Here is a 20,384-nt window from a genome sequence, read left to right as displayed (position 1 = left end):
TTTGGATGTCGCTAAGTGTTAAATAATATATATATACATATATATATATGACATATTTTCTTCTGAGTCTATCTAGAAAATAAAGCTATATAAACAAACAAAAATTAATATTATTTCATTTGTTCATTCAAGTAGACATAGCTGAATAAATATCCTCAGTTTAACAACCACTCACTGTAGTGTGCCTTAACTGCATTAATAGCATGCCCTCATGTTGGTTTGTGGCAGTTCTTCTGCAACGTACCCTACGTTAGAACACACCTCAGAAATAGGTTTGTATGGGTTGCCACAACTTTGAAACCAGGACAGTACTCTCTGACTGCATATGTTGTGGAGGCTTCTTGTTAAAGTGGATGAAACTTCTGGTCTGAACATCCTCAATTGTGAGGATGTGAGAAATCCAGACTGCTTCTCCCATTATGCTAAAAATGTACAGGAGAGAAGAGAAGGAAGGAAGGGAAAGGAAAGAAAGGAGAAAAAAAAAAAAAAAGAGAGAGAGAGAGAAAGAACCTCTTACAAATGTAATTCTCTCTTGTGTAAATAGCCACAGTCCTGTTTCCTCACCCAGATCTAGGTCTTTCAGGCCCAGACCAGACCAAATTCTGGCCATTCGAGAAGCTTTAAAAGCCACTTCCTCTTGTAGCCCCTCCAGACTGCTGAGTTGTCACTTCACCTGTGCACACAATACAACATTAGACAGAAGTAAATGAACCATTATGCTTCATACCTATCTAAGACTTGGCCTTCTTTCCTAGCCGATCTTGTTTGACCAACAGTAGGACAAAGTGGTCGTAGGAAGCAGGAAAGGTCTTAAAGTCAGTGGGATAACCGTAGTGGTACGGCCCTACGTAAAAACAAAAGCAGATTAGAGAAGAGAGTGCTCTAGAGCACACTATGAGGTAGATTATAACTGGTTAGCGAAGAAACAATCTAACATTGCTTCTGCATTATGTCTTTGCAAAGGATTAAATGATTCCATCATTCTTGTCTTCCAGAACAAAACGGTCTGCAGGATCCTGGTTGACTGCTCAGACTAGCAGAGGTAAGAGGACAATGGCTTTACTTATTGCACCTTTCTTGTTTCTAAAGTAAAAACGCTTAGAAATACTAAAATATTTTGAACCACGAACTAAGGTCAGGGTTCATTTCCCTACTCCTGCCTGGGCAAGTACCTCTGAAGTCTGCTTTGCCTACTGGAGAAGCGCTCTGATTAGTTTAACATGTTCATTTATTCTTCTTCAGAGTAAACCCCAACTTCTCAAATTCATTCGTTAAAAAGCAAACAAACAAACAAACAAAAAAACATATAGAAGTAGGCCTTTATATAGTGATATGTTACAAATTTCTTCATAAAAATATATGAAAAATAGCCATGAAACATCATAAAGAAAAGAAGAAATTGTAGTATAAAAATAAGACAAACATATTTTCCAGAAACTTCTCAAGTCCTCTGGAGGATGTTTATCTGGAAACAATTACTGCTGTAAAGGAGAATGGGCTGGATCTGACTGTACTAGCCACAACACTAGAGACAATATAAAGTAAGCAAAATGTGACATAAGACTGTGACTTCAAAAATGTGACTTCAGTTCCTCAACAGCATTTTCATTGCTTGCTTCTGATAACAACTTTCTTCTACCTAAAATATTGTTTAATTCAATTATGTTGTCCTCCTTGAATCATATATTCTAATTCGAAAATAATGTTTACAGGTTTGAAGAGTGTTGGTAGTCATATACTTTTTAGACAAATCATACCAAATCGTGTAATGGTATTCGAGAATGGATTGGATTGAAATATGTCTTGCTTCTCATCTTTGTAACTGCTTGCTTGGGTAATATGTCACTTTAATGACCAGAGTTTTCCTTTTTCCAGTCTCAGTGCTGGAAAACACCAAAATCCTCAAATCAATCTTTTTTTTTTTTTTTTTTTTTTCAGCATACTGCTTCAGAAGTATGCTTACACTTGTGAAGTGTGCTTACTCTTGTTTTTTGACTGCCCAAAGCAGATGAATACCTCCTAATTTTTGTTCAGCTTACAAAGAGTTTCTTATTTCCTTGCATTTGTTATTTCCTTGCACTTCTACTTTAAATTGAATCTTGTCTCTAAACACCTCCAAATGTTCACGGCAAATTTCTTGACAGTTAATCTTTTCTACCGATCCTCCTTTGCATATGCTTCTATTTCTCTCTGAAGCATCCAAGCATTTACATAAAAAGTAAATTCCATCTCTCTTTTTTTTTTTTTAAAGTGTATCTTAATTTAGTCAAACTATAAGTCCTAAACTTGGTAAGGTGGTAACTGAGGAATAGAAGACACTTTAATGAAAATAATTGCCTTCATATAAAAGTGACAAAACAGTTAACCTTTTTGTGATGTATGAGTGATTATGTTTCATATTAAATGAATGAGTTGTACAAAAACATTTTCAATTAGTATAATATAAATGGTGAGGGATGCTTAGAAAAACAGTGCCCTTTGCTGGGAGTTTTGTGCTGAATTTCCTGATTATATTGGTTTTGAAAGCTCACATGCAGAAATTTTATTTCAGTTTCCCTTTTTAATGAGTTAATTCCTGGAGGGAATATTTAATACATTACCCCTAAGAATAAAATGTGTCTTCCTTATGTCCTGAATTACCTTTAGTACTGGCTAAAGAACGAGATGGATAAGATTGGGAATGAAAAGAAATAACATTTCCCATGATGTTTTGTTATTCACAAATGTGTATGTTAGATCTCTCAAAGTGCACATCTGTAAAACTAATACTCAAATAGCAGTATGGGTATCCTCAGCTGTGCACTGGGGATCTGGACTGCTTGCTTCACCAGTTCTCAAACAAGACCATCATGTGCATGACAGCTTGAGACTTAAGTGCTAGACTGAGTTCCTCGCAGTTCATAAAACATGAATAACAGAGATACTACAGTACAAATGTTTTCTTTAAGTAATTAATCCTATTAATGATGCACAAGCTGGGACAGAATCCAGTTTACATGCTGGTTTTACAGAGGAAAAAGTAGGAAAAAATCTACATTAATGAATAAAGTGGTCTGACAATTCTGAATTTAAGGCAAGGAACAAACTTGGGTAGGAAGGGGTGCTATTTATTTATTTCCTTTTCGGATGGTAGCCGTGCTTTAAAAGAGCTTTCATTTTGGCTTTGGTAGCTTGGATTCACTGATGTCTTCTTTCTTGAAGACATGGAGGGAATAATCACTATTGTGAGCATGCTTTGAGAAATACAGGCTACTAGAATAAATGAATTCCCTTTCTTACATAGGAGTATAATCCCTGAAAACAGTTTAAATCCAAAACCAAATTAATCCACTTTCTTTCCTCTGTGAGGGTCACAGTGGCAGTATGGCACAGCTAGACTGCCATACTTACTGTTTCTGTCCCAAAATTTCATTGCTTGCATTGCTACCCACATTGGAATATTAGAGCATACACTTTTGGATGCAGGGAAGTTAACATTTAAACAGTTCAGTCCACGGTGCTTCCACTTGCTGCTTATACCATTAAGGCTTAGACAATAACAATCAAATTTCTAATTGTTGATGAATCTTATATCTTGGCAGATGTGTTACTGGAAAAGTGTATCATCCAGTGCACACTATCAGGTGCAGGGAAAGACTAAGGTGAGAGCTCTCTCAGTGTGCCTGGATTTATAGGACAAGTCACCTGTCAGTAGCTCTTGACAGCCTCATTCCGTATTCTACTTTGCTCACTTTATATATGGTGCTATTTCTTTTTCATACAGTTTTCAAATGTTAGGACTGACTTCTTTTATTTATAGCTAAAGTCAGCTCCTGCATTACTTCTAGGAAGTGGAAGCACCTACCATTTCTTTAGACTGCAATGCTGTTGAAGTGTGAGTCTAGCATGCATCAATCCAGTACTAAATTACACTAATCCGTTATATGATTTATCTAGCTTCCAACATTCTTGAGAAATTAGCATAATAAAGAATGTTTGTGAGATGTTTCTGTAGTTAAATGTCAGCACTAACATATCAGAACACACAGAAAAGGGTATTACGTATAACTATAGATACTGTGCTGTGATTAAATGTCTGATTCATCATAAAATACTTTGTCTGTGGTTCTGAAAGAATCCAGTAATGTAAGAGACTTCACCCATTTATAGTTTACAAGAATTATTATCAACTGTCAGACTGATTCCTGGAATGGTCTTCCAAAACCTTATATGTATGTTTTTTCATTGTTGTTGCTGTTTTTTGTTTTGTTTTGTCTTCTTATGTACTTTGTTGGTTAATTTGAAATTACTTTATTAGAGAAAAAAAAATGAAAGCAACAGTATTTATGTAATAAGGATCTGAAAGAAAAAGCCCTGAAGTAAAGCATAACTCTAGCATTACTTTTTTACCTAATTATTTCTTGGTAATAAACTAAGTGTCGTGAAGAAATGGAGAGAAATACCTCATTACCTACTTTTGGTAACATGATCAATAATATTGCAGAGAGGTACTGTAATTGTTGTCTTTACAGTTCAGCTTGCACAGAATCTCAAGAGAAACCTTAACTTTGACATGTAGAATTATTTGTTAAACACTGTCTGTTAATTAGTGCTCATCAGTGGAGTCTAGCATACTTGGAGGATGGTATTATCATCACTTAGTTGGCCTATGAGCCAGCTAATTCTGAGATGTTAACAAGTCCACTTATCCTCTGCAGACTTGATGTTTGATTAGACACATATTTAAAGGTTTATTTTGTGTCTTATTTCATCTTATTTTCACGTTCAATTCCTTGTGAACCCAAACAACTATATGACGTCTTTCATTGTTCATGATATGTACAGCAGAGAAGTCAAGTTGTTCATCCTTATTCCCATTTAGATTTGCCAAGTCTTTCACATTTTGTGTGAAGTTCACCTGGTTGGTCCCCACCTCACCCTCCCTTGCTGTGGCAACTGCAGCTCACTAATATTAATCACAATCTCTCTATTGCTTAATGATCCTAGCTGCCAAATGCACGAGGGAGGCAGAGGCCATTGTTGTATTTCTTTTCCATGTCCCTTCCTCTGCTAAAAGACCCGATACGCAGGTGCAACCCCCGCAGTATGTGATTCACTTTATAGTTTGAGATCCTTACTGGGTCAGAAAAATGTTGATAGTTATACATACTGCATTTGTATACTTTTTTCGTCACTTGTCACATATCCAATTCCTCTGTCTCACTGATTTTTTTTAACATAAATATTGACTTTTATTTCTGTTAGTAAGTTCTATTTTTTATGCTCTATTTTGCGTATCTGTTTTCAAGTTATCATTCACATTTGTACCTGTTCTAAACAGGTACAACAGGTACATTTAACACAATGTGGCTGTTATCATGCTGTGAGAAATCCAAGACAGTGTGGTGAGATGAGGTCTTAGCCCTTGATGCTACGTAGTTGTCACAAAATGACCATGGTTAACAAGTTATTAAGTTACAGTCACACTTATTTCAGACCAGTCTTGTTCATATTTGAAAGACTGTTAATCTGCTCCAGTCCAAGACCTGAACAAAATGCTAGTATTTCAGTTTGGTTATTTGTTTCAGAAGATAATATAGCCTCACTCATGTCTGCATGTATAGCATGAACCAGGCAGCTCATCCAAGGAGACACACAATGTACATATACCTCACCAAGGCTCCTACAAATGAATTTAAATCTTCATGAAGCTTAACAACATTGTTGTCTGTCTCCAAGGGTAGATTTCTATGCAGACAGACACAGCCAGCATATTTAAATATGAGATTTTCCACAAGATGAAGACAAAAGCCAAAGTCAATTTACAATTTGTTAGAATCTGCACCCCTCAGTACCACTTCTGTTTCTAAACTTGGTACTATTTCCTGGGTTCAATATAGAAAGCAATCTCAATGATTTATTTATTTATTTTACTGTTTAACGGCAGGTAAACCACAGCAAACCACACTTGCATGTGAGATTAGACCTTGCAGAGTTATTCTCCAGTAGAAGCTAATTTCAGCAGGGGAATGTCCGACCCTCTCATCTGCTACTGTCGTCAATAGAAAAAAGAATTCCTTTAAGATTGTTAGAAGAAGACTGAATTAGCTAGTCCAGATGGCACCAAGGAAGCTAATCACTTGGTTGGTTCAAGGAGAGCCTAGTGTGAGTCGCTTCCTTGAGTGTCTTCCTTCCTCCTGGTATATTCTTCCCCCTAGGATCACAATCACTGAGTAGGAAGCTAATACAATAAGACTATTAAGACAGTGCTATTAATTATCTGACTTCTATTACATACTGGTCATTTCACATTTTCACCGAAATATTCAGACAAGCATATTGCTGTTTTCAATTTACTGTTTAATGCATTTTAGCTATGGGAAGAAGGGCCTCTAGTGGCTTCTCTTCTGTTGCTCTGCAGTTCTACCATTCCAATGTTCAGATGTTGTATTACTAAGAGTGCATTATGTGGATTTTGTGACATATTTATGTTTATGCAACACGGACATCATTGAAAAAAAATAAGTCCCCTGTGTTTTGTTTTGCTTTCATTATTATTTCAGAAAGACATTTTATGAAAAGCCTTAGTTAAAGGGAGATGCCCTAGTCAAATAGCTGAGGCAAGAGTTGTTTCAGGATCTTTTGCTGTACTTTCTACTGGCATTTCAAAAGTTAATTTAAAAAACAAACAAACAAACAAAACAAACAAACAAAAAAAACTGATAAAGGAACTAAAGCAATCAAATCTGTAATTTCAAATTAATCCAGAAACTCCCATAGCAGATTATTATGCTTTTGTTCATCTTAATACTTGTTTTCATACTTCTAATGCTTATAGAGGATTTCAGGTAGTAAATGTATGCAGGTTGGCAAAGGAAAAAAAAAAAAGAGAATTACAATAGAAACAACTAACAGAAACTGCAATATCTACCTCACTAACCTTTACAATTTATAGTATTAAATGCATTTAAGTGAAAAACGGGATCATTTGCAATGTACCAAATAATAAATCTCTTTTGATGATACTGTCATAGTTGCTTGCTTTTCTCTGCACTATGTCAGACATAATGCTGTTATTGTTACAAAACAAACAAACAAAAAAAAAAAACACACTGGTAAGGTAAAATAGTACAGTGGTAAGATATCTGTAACAACTGAGCTATTAAGCAATGCATTATGCCTTTGAGAAGTCATCTCATTCAAAAGGGCTCAGCATTTTCCAACAGAAAACACAGGATCATTGTTTTTTTCACAGTTCCTTGCTATATAAACTTATTTCACCGTGTAGATGGGAAAATCTTATTGAATGGCATTTTGTTATGTGAAAGGATATACAGAAATGCATGTTGAGTGTTTTTGAGAACTAGAAGCAGATCTACTTCTATTACTTGATAGCTACATATAATAAGTAAAGACTCACAGTTGCTGAAAAGTCCTGCATCATTTCAATTTCAAATCTCACTATAGATGACAGAAATACATGACAACATCAGAAATCACTTCCAAATTGAAAAAAAACATGATGAATTTCTTAATGCGTCTTCAGAATGTTTACCATTCAACCAACTCCCAAACGTATCTTGAGTTTTATTTTATAAAGCCCCACAGTTTTGCTTTCAGATTCTATTGGCTCAGACTCTGTTTTCAGAAGTCTACTGCTACAGCCTGTCACAGAAAAGGGACAAGGCAGGGTTGTAACTTAAAAAAGTATTGTCATTCTCTGAACAAGAATTCAGAGAAACTGCCAACCATTGTTACTTTTGTTCTAATTTCACAATCAGAACCCTAAGTATGACCAACAGTGAGGCTTACAGCTTTAATTTGTATATGCAAAACTATTGTGTGTTTATAGAAATCATTGTAAACTTGGCAGAGAATTTTGATAAGCCCATCTCCTTGTGCCTGATCCACACACTTCTTGAGTTGATACAACCCATAGCTTCAAAGTCTAGTCTCTTTATATATGGGGACTATATTGTCCATGAAGAAGCAATAGTATTTTTGGATCTCCCAAAGTTCCATTAAACATAACATTTATGATTAACATGCATGATTAATCCCCAAAGTATTCCTCCAGACCTTAATTTATATTTACCATTTATATGTTGAAACATTCACCAAATAATTCTCTGACTTTAATAAAAATCTAAATAGGACAATTGTTATATGTAAAGAGTGGCAGGAAATACATCTTTGTTTTTACATTAGTTATTCAAACCAACTAAGATGTTTCAGCAGACGATTCTGTCTGCATTAGCATCATACATAGACTTGTCTTCAGTCATTGAATATTCACATCTTTAGCATTCCATATCATTAATTTAATACTAAATTTATGAACTACTTATAAGCTACTGTTTAAAAATTACTACCAGATAATGAGCTGTCTGAAACACCAAGTCAGGACCTTCCAGCATATCTAAAAAGCATACCCTTATGCTGTTTATTTTTTTGTGTGTTTGTTTTTGTTTTCACAAAAAGAAGCAACAGGCAGCACCTTGTAGATTTTATGTTATAGTTTAAACTGTCTGTGCAAGCAAACTGAAGATAAGGATTTCTGAGATAATAAAACCTGATATGCTACGAGCTTTAAAAAAATAAATAGATAAAATAGCACTTGCCAAAATAATAATAATAATAATAATAATAATAATAATAATAATAATAATAATAATAATGTACTGGTCAAGCAATAGAAGGATACAGGCCTCTCTATAGTCATGTCCATCTTTTACCAGGCTGCCACAGTGTATTTTATTAATGCCTTGCCTACTGTCAAGAAGGTAATAAAGTAGATGCTCAGGTAGGCGTCCTCATGTATTGCCTTCAATAATCTGTTGCCATTCAGGGTATCCTTAAATGAAAATTAAGATCTTAAATGCAAGGGAATGACATATGCCTCTAAGTCTGATAATGATATGCATACAGCAGTCAGCAGACTTAAGTATGCAGACATGCATTTCCAATTCAATGCAGGATTTTGTATGGACTGAACATAGAGGTTTTTGTTTTGGTTTGGTTTTTGGTTGTTTTAAATGATGGCATTTAATATAATCAATTTCATAGAGAAACTTAATTATAGTGCTGTAAGAAATGCTGTAATGTTTTTCGTTCTGTGGTTTTTTTTTAGTATTTTTAATATTTTCTTAACCGAATCTTAAAACATTCTCAGAAAATTGTATTATGTGTTATATAATTGGTTGAAGTTTTCTGGCCAAAAACTCCACAAGCAAAGAAGTTTCACAAATCAGTATATTTTGTCACAAATGTATATTTTAACTCAGGCCTTAGTTCCTCCCAGTTCATGAGCATGTATTAAGGCAAGTCAGTTCACTTTGCATTCTTCTATCTGCCACTCTGCTTCATCTAATTGAATTGTAAACTTTTCAGGACACAGCCTGGCTTTTGCTTCACTGTCTTGTACCATGATCTAGTCAGGCATTTATTGCCTTCAGCATTTACCAGTTTTCATCAGTGAAAATCACACGTGCTGTAAGCGTTATGAAATAACATATTATTTCATCAGAAACAACTGTCATGTGTTCAGGTGGCGTGATTTTTTCGGTCTGTGTGTGTTGGTTTGGTTTCTATTTGACTTCCCATGAAATCTTGATCAACATTTCTTATATTCATGCAGTGGTAAAAAAAAAACGCAGTTCCTCTTTTGTTAGAGCTTTTTGTGTGAAAGTTTAATGACATACATTTAAATTTCAGCTTCCTGATTAGATCCACTAGGAAATTTGTATGAGAACTAAGGCTTTCAATGTAACAGAATATGGTTGTATTCTTAGTAAAAGTTTATCTCCTTGCATCTTATCTTCTATGCGTTGCAGTGTTTGAAAATATATTTCCTTAAGAGATAGATGCTGTTAATGTTTGCTAAGCCACTCACTAAAATATTGTTGTTGAAGTGAATAGATTTCTTCTACTCTACATTAGAATAATTTCTTTAAAATATTTTTTTGTAACCATGAGACAAAACATGAGATCTTGGTTTCTTTCTTTATTTCTCCTTAATCTATGATTATACAGGAAAATAATTTTGCATACCCTTTATTCTGAAATCCTCCTGTTCAGTGGTTGTGTATTATTTCATTTCTTCCTGAAATGATATTCAAGGTAATTTTACTCCAGAGGTGAGGAAGGCAGTGATTCTGTAACGTAATCTGCAATATTTTATTTGCCTGCAGTGCTTGCTGATTCACATCATAATCCTAAATTCATTCCCTGAAAGAGATTTGTAGTCTTCCTGATCTTTTTTCTTCCTTAGAAAAGTGGTTTGGCAGTGATTCTCTCTTTACCTGAGATTGGCTGAGTGGTTTCAGCTTCTATAACTGAACATGTTCTCAGAAAGACTCCAGGGAAACAGCTGTTTCATGTGTTAAAGTACCATCCACAGCCCAATCAACCCATGATTAAAAAGATTTTCAGTCAGTTTCAACTGCATGTATCTCTGCCCATAAATCTATAGGTTTATTCCAGGCAAAATTGAAACTGTGGCTCATAAACTGGCATGCTGATATTCAATTGTTAGCAATACTTAAGCAAACACTCCTTATACAGAGGTGTAACAGAAATTGATAATTCAAATTACTAATTTAAAAATTTCACTTTGAAATATTACCTTAAAAGAAATCCAGAAAGTATTTCAGTAAAGTTCCAAGTAAATGTAATTGCACAAATTCACTATTTCTTAGTCTCTCTTTTTCTTCTTAAAAGAAAATGCTTCAACTTCCTGCAGTGTTGGTCATCTTGTTTGTTAACATCTCAAATTATTTAAGATTACTTTTTAAAAAGCCTTGACTTTAGGAATCACTCTACATCATTTGTCCAATTAGTTCTGTCAACTCGCTATATTGTTCTTGTTTTGAACCCAAGTTTTCTGGTGGTTACAGCATTTATTTTTCTTTCTACAGTTAGTACATAATAATTTAAGCATAATGTGACTATTTATTTATATGATATGAAAAAGAGAACTCTTACCAGATTCAGAAAGTAAATTAAAATAAACTCTTTGAACAGAAGTCAGTGTGGAACTGCCTACAACATATCTCAAAAAATCCCCCGTTACTCAATGGTTCGCTTCTTTTGAGGTCAGCTGTCTCACTCCCTTTCCCTGCTACCGCACTAGGATACTACACCTGTTTTTCCTAGCAGTTTCTACAGTGAAGCAGGTAGCTTTTACGTTTATTGTAGCTTCATCTGCTAACCCATTCCTTGCAGCAGTTTGAGCATTCTCCTTTATTGAAGAAGAAAACTTCTGCTTATACTATCACACATGCTTTCAGGAACTTGCTCAGCTACTATAGTACATTTTTGTACATATATTTCTATATACATTTTTATATATTCTTTTATAGTTAGTAGATATCTAAAAACACCATGTTGTTCGTTGTCTCTGTACACAATCACACTCCAGTATTCTGCCAGCAAAACCACCAGCTTCTGCAAACCACAGAGGACCTTTTCCTTAGAGGTGTACAGCTAACTTGTTTACACTGGGGTCTTTGCAAGACCTTGTAAGCTGAAAGACTGTAGTACAGGAATTAGTGCAGGTGTAAAGTGTTTCCTGCTCTGCATTTCTCATCTTCAGAAAGCCCCACAATCTAAGCAGCATATCATGTTTTCTCTTTGAATCATAGTTTAATTGCTCCTTAGCAGAATAAGCTGTTCTGAATTTCATTTTAGCTTCACCTGCAGTCACGAAAGAATAAATTTTGAATGCTTTATTTTAAAGAACATTTTTGTGAAGGCACACCACTGAAAGAGACAGAGAATGGAAGAGAGTAAATGTGAGGCAGCTGCCATCTCTGTCCATATGTCCTCTACGGCACATCCAAGCAATTCTACCCTCCCCTGAGGTACCAGCCACCTTTCTCCAGTGGTGCCAGACAGGAAGTCTGAAATACAGCCTGGGCACTGAGCAGCAGAAGTGGTTGCAATAAATTAAATGAAAGTGCTGACGGCCATTGCCTTGCTTGGTGTCCCTGACTTTAGGGACTACAGGGCACAGACTGAGGAAGAAATGAACAGTTCCCTACACCTGGTCATTATTTAGCAGTTTTTGTTGATTTCAACTAAAGTCAGGTATGTACCTCTAAGGGCAGTGACCATTTGTTGTAGTCTAAATTGATGAATTGGTATAGCAAAGTGCTTTTCTTGTTCTCCTTGAGGTTCATTATTTGATCTGCACTCACAATATTTTTAGTCTATCTGAATTACAGTTGATGACAAAACAAAACGGATTGCTTATAAACAAGTTGCAGCACCATGCAGTAAGATTCAGCACTCCACAGGCAAGGCCACAAAAGCTGACAGGAAATCGCCATTCATCATTCTCCCCATGCCGCCTCAGCCTCTCTTCCCCATTTCTTCTTCATCTCTTGCACCATTTGTGGTTAGCTTTTAATTCATAGTCCCAAAATCACAAATCCTGGGGCTGCAACCTACCAGCATTTCACATGCTGGAAGAGGGACACTTCATGGGGCTTTCCTTACTGAGCAAAGCAGACATCAGCGAATTACCAATGGCTGCCAGTGCATAGGGCAGCTGAGCTCTGTCCTGCCTGCATGGGCATTGCTGCCTCCACCCAGCAGGGAGCTGCTGGCAGTGCCCCTGGGATCACAGCCTCCCATGGCTGCTCAGAGGACCCAGTTTGCCCTGCCGTGCGTGGGGAGGAAGGCATGGCCCAGCCAGGCCATGGTAATGGCTGGCTCCTTGCCCTTGGAGGAGAGGGCTATGTTGTGGCCTGCCTTCAGTGCTGGGGCACAGCCAGGCTATGGTTTCCTCAGGAACTGCCCTGCTTGTCTTTGTGGCAGCAGGGGAGGAAGAGAAAAACCACCCTGGGGTGTCTGGCAGGCGGGTGTTTTGTGACTAGCACCCACAGGACGCACGCTGAATGAAGGGGTGTTCAGGAGGCCTGGCTGTGCTGCCAAACAGCCCTTTAAGAGCAGAGGCTCCACCAGGAGGCTGGGCCTTGTGCACCAGCACTCTGGGAGTTGGGAGGTTTCAACCAGGGGCAGGTCTTGCAACCTTCTGACTGTCAGTATGAAAACCTGAGGCGCCCCAGGCACAGGGAGGTGCTGGCACCATGGCCATTTCCACAGCCTCTCAGTGAGGGAGATGCCAGCACTGTGCTTCTCTGGTTTTGCCTTCCTGTGAGGAAACCAGGCCCCTTCTGTGCTTCTGCTCCTTCAGGGCAGCCTCTGCTGACAGCGAAATCCTTGTGGGGCCCCTCATCACATATTTCATGGTGGCCCATGTGAACATAAGAGGTGAGGCACCCATGGGTGCCACTTCAGACTTGCCAGCTCAGGAAAAGGTTTAGCTATCACTAAGGGATGTTTTGGGGGGGGGGGGCGGGAAGACTAAAAGGGGCATGCTTTTTTCTGGCTGCCATTTTAGGTAAGGGTAGGGTTTTTTTCCTTTGATGGCACTCCTGAACACATGCAGTACTAGGGTGAAATAAGCATTATTATTTTCCTCTTTCTTTCTTCTCTCTTTTTTTTTTTTTTTTTTTTTTTTTTTTGCCCCCCAGTGTTGAAACAGCTTTCCAGTGATGTCATACAATGACACTTTCCTGAGTGTTTCCTAATGTCTAGAGAGAGACGAGCAGAAGGAATGGGGGAAGAAAAAGTCCAGGGTCTGGTATTTAATCTCATCTCTTTTACTGACAAACAGATACTTAAGTTATACATGTGTGTACTTTAGATTTCCCTTAATTTCATCATAGAAATTGTTTGCAATGCCTTATTAGATTTTTGATAAAGTCTCAATCAAAGACACTGTTTTAGATTTTTTTTTTGTGTGTGTGTGGATTTTTTTTTGGTCACTATTATAAATACACTTATGTAACTCAAAATATGAAATGCCTCTAAAATAATATAAATATAAAAAATCTATGATTTAAACAAAAAAAAAGATTATTTCCTCAATAACAAATAAAACCACTTAACTCATTAGGCTCTGTTTTCAAATGATATTGCTTTAAAACAGTCTAGTCATTTTTTGTCAAATGTGTATATTTGATGCATAATAGATAAGTACACACAGCAATATATAATATGGATATAACTCCATAATAATTTTAGTTTTGTCTTTGTAGGATCCTTGGCCCAAACTGACAACCTTCATTCAAAGCCACTATCTGAAGGGAAGAGAGACGAATCTAAAGAATCTCTGTCAAATGTATGTTCCATTTTTTGTCATACTTCTCAATGTGTTGAGTTGTTCTACAAAGTGAATATTAATTTTGAATTGCTCAGAGTTCTTCCAGATATTTTTTTTTAGAATTTCTGAATAATAATTAGAGATGATAACTATCCTAAATAAAAGATGTATGCAATTTATTTTGTATTTTTCCTTAAAAAAAAAAAGTGTAACTATATGCAGAATATAGTATACATTTCAAAATTGAAAATATATTTCACTTCTAATAGTTTATAGTCTTGTCTCTAGACTTCTGATGATTGTTTTTTTTTAATTATGTTTTAAAGGAAGGGACTGTAGTCTCCAAAATAAGCTCTGAGATATTGATAATAAAACAATTGCTCCTATAGATGTAAGTTTTTCTGTTCAAGTATTAACATTCAGTGCTTAATTAAGCCCTGATTACTTTCATGCATGTTAACTTCACAACTTCACAATAGCTCCATCTCGTGGTTGACTAAATATTACCTGAGTATATGAACTTTCAGTATATGTTTCATAGGAACAGTAGGCTTGAAAACAGAAGTACATAAATATATATATATATTAAAAAAATACTGATGGGGGAAATTATTATTTAGAAAAATAAAAAAAAACATAAAGATTATGATTAGCTCTATTACCACATTTGTAGTAATATATACGCTTAGAGTTATGTTTTGTTTCTATTTCATACAGGTGTTCAGAAATGATGCAGCTGATCAGCAGTTTAACCTTGAAGCTGCAATTAAAAATGTTGGCAAAATGTCTGATGAGCTAAAGAAACTAAATGGTAATTCTGAGTTCATCATCTAGCCATATAGAAAGCTGTTGAAGGCATTGTTTTAGAAAGCATGTTTGAGAATGGCTCATGTTTTCTGTATCATACAATTGTTTTTTTTAATCTAATGAAAAAAATGTTTTGTTTTGAACTACTCTTTATAACAGTGGTTACATAGAAATGGAACTATGTTAGCTAAGAATGGAAAAAAACTTAGTCAAATGCTTTCCTTTTTAGGGATAATAATAGTTTGATAATGAAAATATTACAAATACGCTAATATCAAACTTTATTTAACTGCTTTGAGGTAAACAAAACAAGGCAATCCTTTGCATTTTTTGAAAGAGTTGACAATTGTACTTCAAAAACATGCATCTAGCTAAATTGTCTTTCACTTAGCATTTACTATTCAATAAGTGCTGTGAAATTACATTGCCCTTTGTATTTCAGTGGAAAGCCAGCTGCTGCTTTGTGACCTTATTTTGAATTTCAACCATCCCCTGAAGGCCAAAGATTTAAGAGAAGCTGAAGAAAAAACTCGGAGTTTGACAGATTAAGTAATACCATCCATTTTCATACATTGTCTTCTATTAATAGCAATTGAGTTTCAATTGAAAAGTGACAATATGGTTTCCTGCACTTGGATTATTTTTATTTTGAATTGGAAATGTAGAATGGAAAACATTTTTGATTTTGGCAGAGATTTTAACCTAAATTTCTCAAATATACTAGGTTTGGAAAGAGTAGCAAAATTAACTAGGAAGGTCAGGAAATGGGGCATGAAGTTCTTCACATGCCTCCTTTTAAATGAAGACATATTGGAAGAGTAACAAAAAGATTTAAAATTACTTCACGTCAAGTTATTGCTCTTGTCTCAGTTGTGTTCCGGAAAATGGGATGAGAAATATTCAATAAAAGAGGAACTGCAAGTCATCATTTGATATGCCTTCCTTATTCTAAAAATGTTGCTGTGGAAGGAGGCCACAGAGCAAATTACTTCTGGAAAACCAGAAGTATTTCTATAGTGACTTTCTAATGCATATAGATTCAAAAGAAAGCAAAAGTTAGTAGTTCAAATACTCCACTATGAAGTTTTCTCAGCCAAAAATTTGTGTAGCCAGTGTATTCATATAAGTAGAATTCATATTTAAGCAGAATTCCTATTCAATCATACTTTACTTGTAAAAATTATCATCACTTGTGAAAATGTTTGAATGTTGAAATATGTTTTTAGTCATACAAAACATGTTTATCTGAATAATCAAATCCAGATTTACTTTGTAGAAAAAGAATATGTAGAGCTATAATTTGTTATGTAGGTTTACATTTTATTGCTCTTTCCATAAGTGGGAAAAAAATGGTGATTTAAAAACAAATGAAACAATTTCATAGGAGGCATTTCAGGGTTGTCAGAATTTTCAAGACAGTGTAATAAAATTACAACCTCCAGTTTACACACTCAATGGTAATATTGTGGGATTGATCTTAATTTTAGCATTTTTGGAAAGACATATTAAAACTGAATTTTCTTTCACAAGACTTGTAGCAGGTTTTTAAAAAAATACAGTAATAAAGATAGGCTTTGTCAGCTGAAGTGATTTTATTTATTTATATATTTATTTACTCATAGTTGCATGGAAATGAAATTCTCTAACTTCGAATTCCAGCTCCTAGACAAATATAATGTAAATAAAAATAACATTTACAACATACATATTTGGAGTTGTAAAACTCTTTATGAAATCTGATTTTCTTATCATAGAAGCTATATAAATGATATGGACAATATCCTCCCTTGAATTATGATTCAACACAGAAATGGCTTTAGAGGAGAAAATGTGACAATGTCCAAGGTATTTTATTTTTTTTTTAATAAAACAGAAGTTCCTAAAAAAAAAAATAATAAATCCCACTTAACAAAGGAGAGGGAAAAAAATCATGATATAGTATTCTTCAGTGGTCCTCAGCTGCAGCTTGTATTTTAGAACTGAGAATATTGTTTTTTCTTGAAAGAACATAGTAAAAACAGAAAGCATTTGTATAGGAGGAACCAACTTTATCCAAATTGTATCTGTATGCTAAGGGCCTTGGGTGTGGTCTTGCAATTAATAATCACATGATGATAATCTTGTTGATGTGTCTCCTATAAAAGAATGGTGGCTTATTTTAGCGTCAAAGAGATACAGTTAAAGAGATGTCTGTGCTAGTAGAGAAAACCTTGTTGCTAAGTGAGTTTAGATGATCCTAGGAGATAACTCCAATTCATGGGATAAGGTGCCATCCATGAATCATCAGTTGTATGGCAGGTGGAAGATGTTATCTGTAGATATTTTATTTTTCTAGAAAACTGTGAACAAAGACAGTTTCATAGCTGAATAACACAAACACAGATCTTGACAGGCAGGGGGATTCAAGGGGAAAAATTGAGGAGAAAAATCGAGCAACACACAAAATTTTTGTGTCTTGCTGAAAGATAGGTGTGTTTAAGGTCCAGGTTGGCAGGTTGGAGTCCAAGTGTTTTCACAGAAATGCCCATAGTTGGATGATCTATTGTTTTTTTGGGAGGTGGATTTCAGGGGAAGAAAAAAAAAAAAAAACAAAAAAAACTGTTGCTTTTGGTTTACTTCTCAACTTTGTTTTGGTTATTGCTTCTGTGGTACGTACCACTTTAAATAATAGAATTGCTGCTGCAATTCTAATCTGAAAAATAGTTTACTTTTTTTTTTCTCCTCTGAAAGCAGAGACTTGTATTGGTGTATCTTTCGTAAGTCCTCTAATGTGGTTTGGAAATCATTTCAAGAAGATACACGTTTGTTGGAAGATAGTTTTCCTCACCGAATGAATTCTTGTGTACTCTATGGTTGCTGGACAGAAATAAATATATTGTAGGAAATCATTTAGTACTACATTTAAAGCATGACTTAAAAATAACAACATTGTCCCTTTTCATTAAAATTAAAAGTATTTTTAATGATTTCTTCATGGTTTTAGTTCACTGAAAAAGGAAGTATCCTTAGGTTTACAGACTTTAGTAGACTTTGATCCTTTATGTGATCTTCATTAGGGTCTTGTTTAAATATGTCCTGCAGCATATGTTAACATGCACTGGTTTCTTGAACCCCTGTCTTTTCCATCAATCAGAAGAAGAGGTGTTCTTTGGAAGTAATCAATGATGTCTGCTACCGATGAAAAATCCTGTGGGATGGAAAAATAAGAAGGTAATGGATAACATGTCAGAATTCTTAGCAATTAGATAACTCAGTTTAGAAACCTTTTTTCTTTATAAGAGGTATTTTATAAGGTCCAGTAAATATCATCAGGTTAGCTGTCTTTCTTCGTGACCTAATATGTAGTAGTTATGTTGATGTATGTGTAGGATCTACTGAAGATGTGTTGTTTCTATTTGACATGATGAAGTTGACTCATAAATTCAGAGAGTTTGTACTCAATCAGTATATGTGCTGACCAGTGTGTCTGACACCAGCAAATCCCGTGCAGTAGTACAGGATGTGAGTAAGCTAACCATCTGAAGCAAGGCAGTCAAGTTGGCAGATATGGATTTGCTCTCAGTTGTGTATTTCCATTATCTGGTGTCTTAGTGGTAAGAAAGCACTCCCTAACAAATTGTATTGATTTCTAATAGCTGTATGCTAAGGCTATGAATTCACTCCATGAGTACAAACAGGAAAATCTGATTTTCCTTTCAGAAGTAACAATTGTAGGTATATCTGTAAAACAATAAGCAGAATTTCAATGGATTAAAATAGCTGCTAGATTAAGTAGCCTGACACTTAGAGAATGAGACAGGAGGCACTTTAAGATGAAGGGAAGTAGTGTGAAAAAACGCACAGTACCTCTTTTCCTTTTAAGCCTGTTCCTAACAAATATATCTGATTTTGCTCCTGGTAACGAATCTGGATGTTGTATACTTTATCTCTGTACAACACCATCAGTACATATGGATGAGTAGCAGTTTTTCTTGAGCTGTCTCTTACCAAGAAGGTTCCATCCTGAAAGATGAAAAAATGGAAGATGACAAATAAATGCTGCTTCTGGTTTTGATTTGCACAACAGCCTTAAATAGATCACTCATGCTTTTAATGATTTTTTCTTTGTGAAATCTGCTATTTAAAGTATTCACTGCCTGATACAAAGTGCAGATATTTAGAGTGGGCTAGTGTCGTATAAGGGAGAGATGCCACTAATGGAGGACGTAAAATATGAAAGGCCTAACTCTGCTTCAGCCAGAAGAGAATTTAGATCCTGGTAAATTTAAATCAAGATTCCTCTGTGATCTGTTTAAAGGCAGCCTAAAATAGTGATTGTGGCTGTGTCATTTTGGTAGAGCCAAGGATATTTTCTTTTTCTCCTTCTGCTTTTCTTGGTTTCAGATTTTAAAAATCTTCCCTTAAAATAACCTGTCTGAAAGGCACTGGATGTGGTCTTATAAGCTAGACCTTAGCACAAGTCATTGAAATGCTGTACATGGCAACTTCAAACCATTGCATGTGCTGTGAGGCATCACAGATTAAACAGATTTCTCACAATGGTAGATGAGATATCATTTGTTTTATCTCTACTTAAGCCTGGGTTTCACGTGCTTGAATCTGTACTTCATTCATAAATATGGCCTAGAAAAGGGTAGGACTCAACTCATCTAATTCAAGCTTAAAATTGGAATTTGTGACAAACTCTGTAATAGTGACAAAGAACTCTTTCCAGAGAACGTCGTTCCTCCTAAGATAGGCAAGATGAAACTGCTCCCTTGGGCTATGAAAAACAACAACAGCCTGGTTTAATCTAGCTGCCTAACTTTTATGTGGGTAAAGATATGCGGGATGAACCCCCCAGTATAAATGTCTATGTCTAAATGGAGCTTAACCGTATGGTGCAATTTACTTTCATTCTTCTTATATGACTGCAGGGACATCTAGCTAGGCTATTAAGGAGGTGCTGGGAACCCACAACAGTTTAAAGAGTACCTTGTTTATTTTTCGAAGAGCTGCTTCTGCTTCTGGCCGGCTAATATAAGCAACATACCATTCATCATTTAATGAATCCTATATTATTTGTGGGAGAGAAGAAAGGAGAAAGTCAACTGTCAATGGACTAATTTATGATGTTAACAACATTCTAATAAGTAGAGAGAAAATTGAATGTGAGGGATATTGGAACTTATGTGCAGAAGGTATGAGCTTTAGGGATCATACTAGCATATACTAGTATATGGTAAGTGACACTGAAAGATTTTAAAGTGATTTAATCACTTCGAAAATTATGGAAGTATTACAGACCTACCTGTTAAATATCTGCAAGTAAGGTAGGAAAACTGGTATTTCCAGATATTTTCAGAAAAAATAGATTTTAAATCATGGCATCATAGAATGGTTTGGGTTGTAAGGGACATTAAAGATCATTTAGTTACAACCCCTCTGC

The 20,384-nt window shown here is 35.5% G+C and overlaps 2 protein-coding genes and 1 long non-coding RNA gene across 22 annotated transcripts in view; 2 read left to right on the top strand and 1 right to left on the bottom strand.

Moving 5' to 3' along the window:
* C14H5orf58 (chromosome 14 C5orf58 homolog) overlaps positions 1-16,537 on the top strand; it is a 62,642-nt gene extending 46,105 nt beyond the window's left edge. For 4 of the 20 annotated variants that reach the window (XR_011803325.1, XM_038186465.2, XM_027468648.3 and 1 more), the window contains 4 exons: positions 996-1,042; positions 14,085-14,167; positions 14,867-14,960; positions 15,399-16,537. Coding sequence is in view for 9 of the 20 variants with exons in the window: in XM_038186465.2 (XP_038042393.2) it covers positions 996-1,042; positions 14,085-14,167; positions 14,867-14,960; positions 15,399-15,505 (331 nt within the window). In the remaining 11 variants the exon portion in view is untranslated. Of the gene's footprint in view, positions 1-661; positions 703-730; positions 900-995; positions 1,043-1,434; positions 1,542-11,792; positions 12,067-12,270; positions 12,377-12,487; positions 12,683-12,761; positions 13,302-13,517; positions 13,628-14,084; positions 14,168-14,866; positions 14,961-15,398 lie in introns of those variants that run through there. The other 16 variants (XR_005269354.2, XR_011803323.1, XR_011803324.1 and 13 more) reach the window with 14 other exon arrangements.
* Positions 16,538-17,044: 507 nt separating this feature from the next.
* The window catches only part of LCP2 (lymphocyte cytosolic protein 2), a 32,396-nt gene continuing 29,056 nt past the window's right edge, over positions 17,045-20,384 (bottom strand). Inside the window, exons 19-21 of the mRNA XM_005024955.5 lie at positions 19,931-20,008; positions 18,803-18,958; positions 17,045-18,143 (exon numbers count right to left, since the gene is read on the bottom strand). Coding sequence (XP_005025012.1) covers positions 18,021-18,143; positions 18,803-18,958; positions 19,931-20,008 — 357 coding nt within the window. The 3' untranslated portion in view covers positions 17,045-18,020. The remainder of the gene's footprint in view (positions 18,144-18,802; positions 18,959-19,930; positions 20,009-20,384) is intronic.
* LOC119718394 (uncharacterized) overlaps positions 18,068-20,384 on the top strand; it is a 36,415-nt gene continuing 34,098 nt past the window's right edge. Inside the window, exon 1 of the long non-coding RNA XR_005269416.2 lies at positions 18,068-18,166. This is a non-coding gene — a long non-coding RNA (uncharacterized lncRNA). The remainder of the gene's footprint in view (positions 18,167-20,384) is intronic.

This window comes from Anas platyrhynchos, chromosome 14, assembly GCF_047663525.1.
Source record: "Anas platyrhynchos isolate ZD024472 breed Pekin duck chromosome 14, IASCAAS_PekinDuck_T2T, whole genome shotgun sequence".
NCBI lineage: Eukaryota > Metazoa > Chordata > Aves > Anseriformes > Anatidae > Anas > Anas platyrhynchos.
The sequence above is the reverse complement of the archived record's forward strand: the minus strand, read 5'-3'. Positions and strand labels throughout refer to the sequence as shown.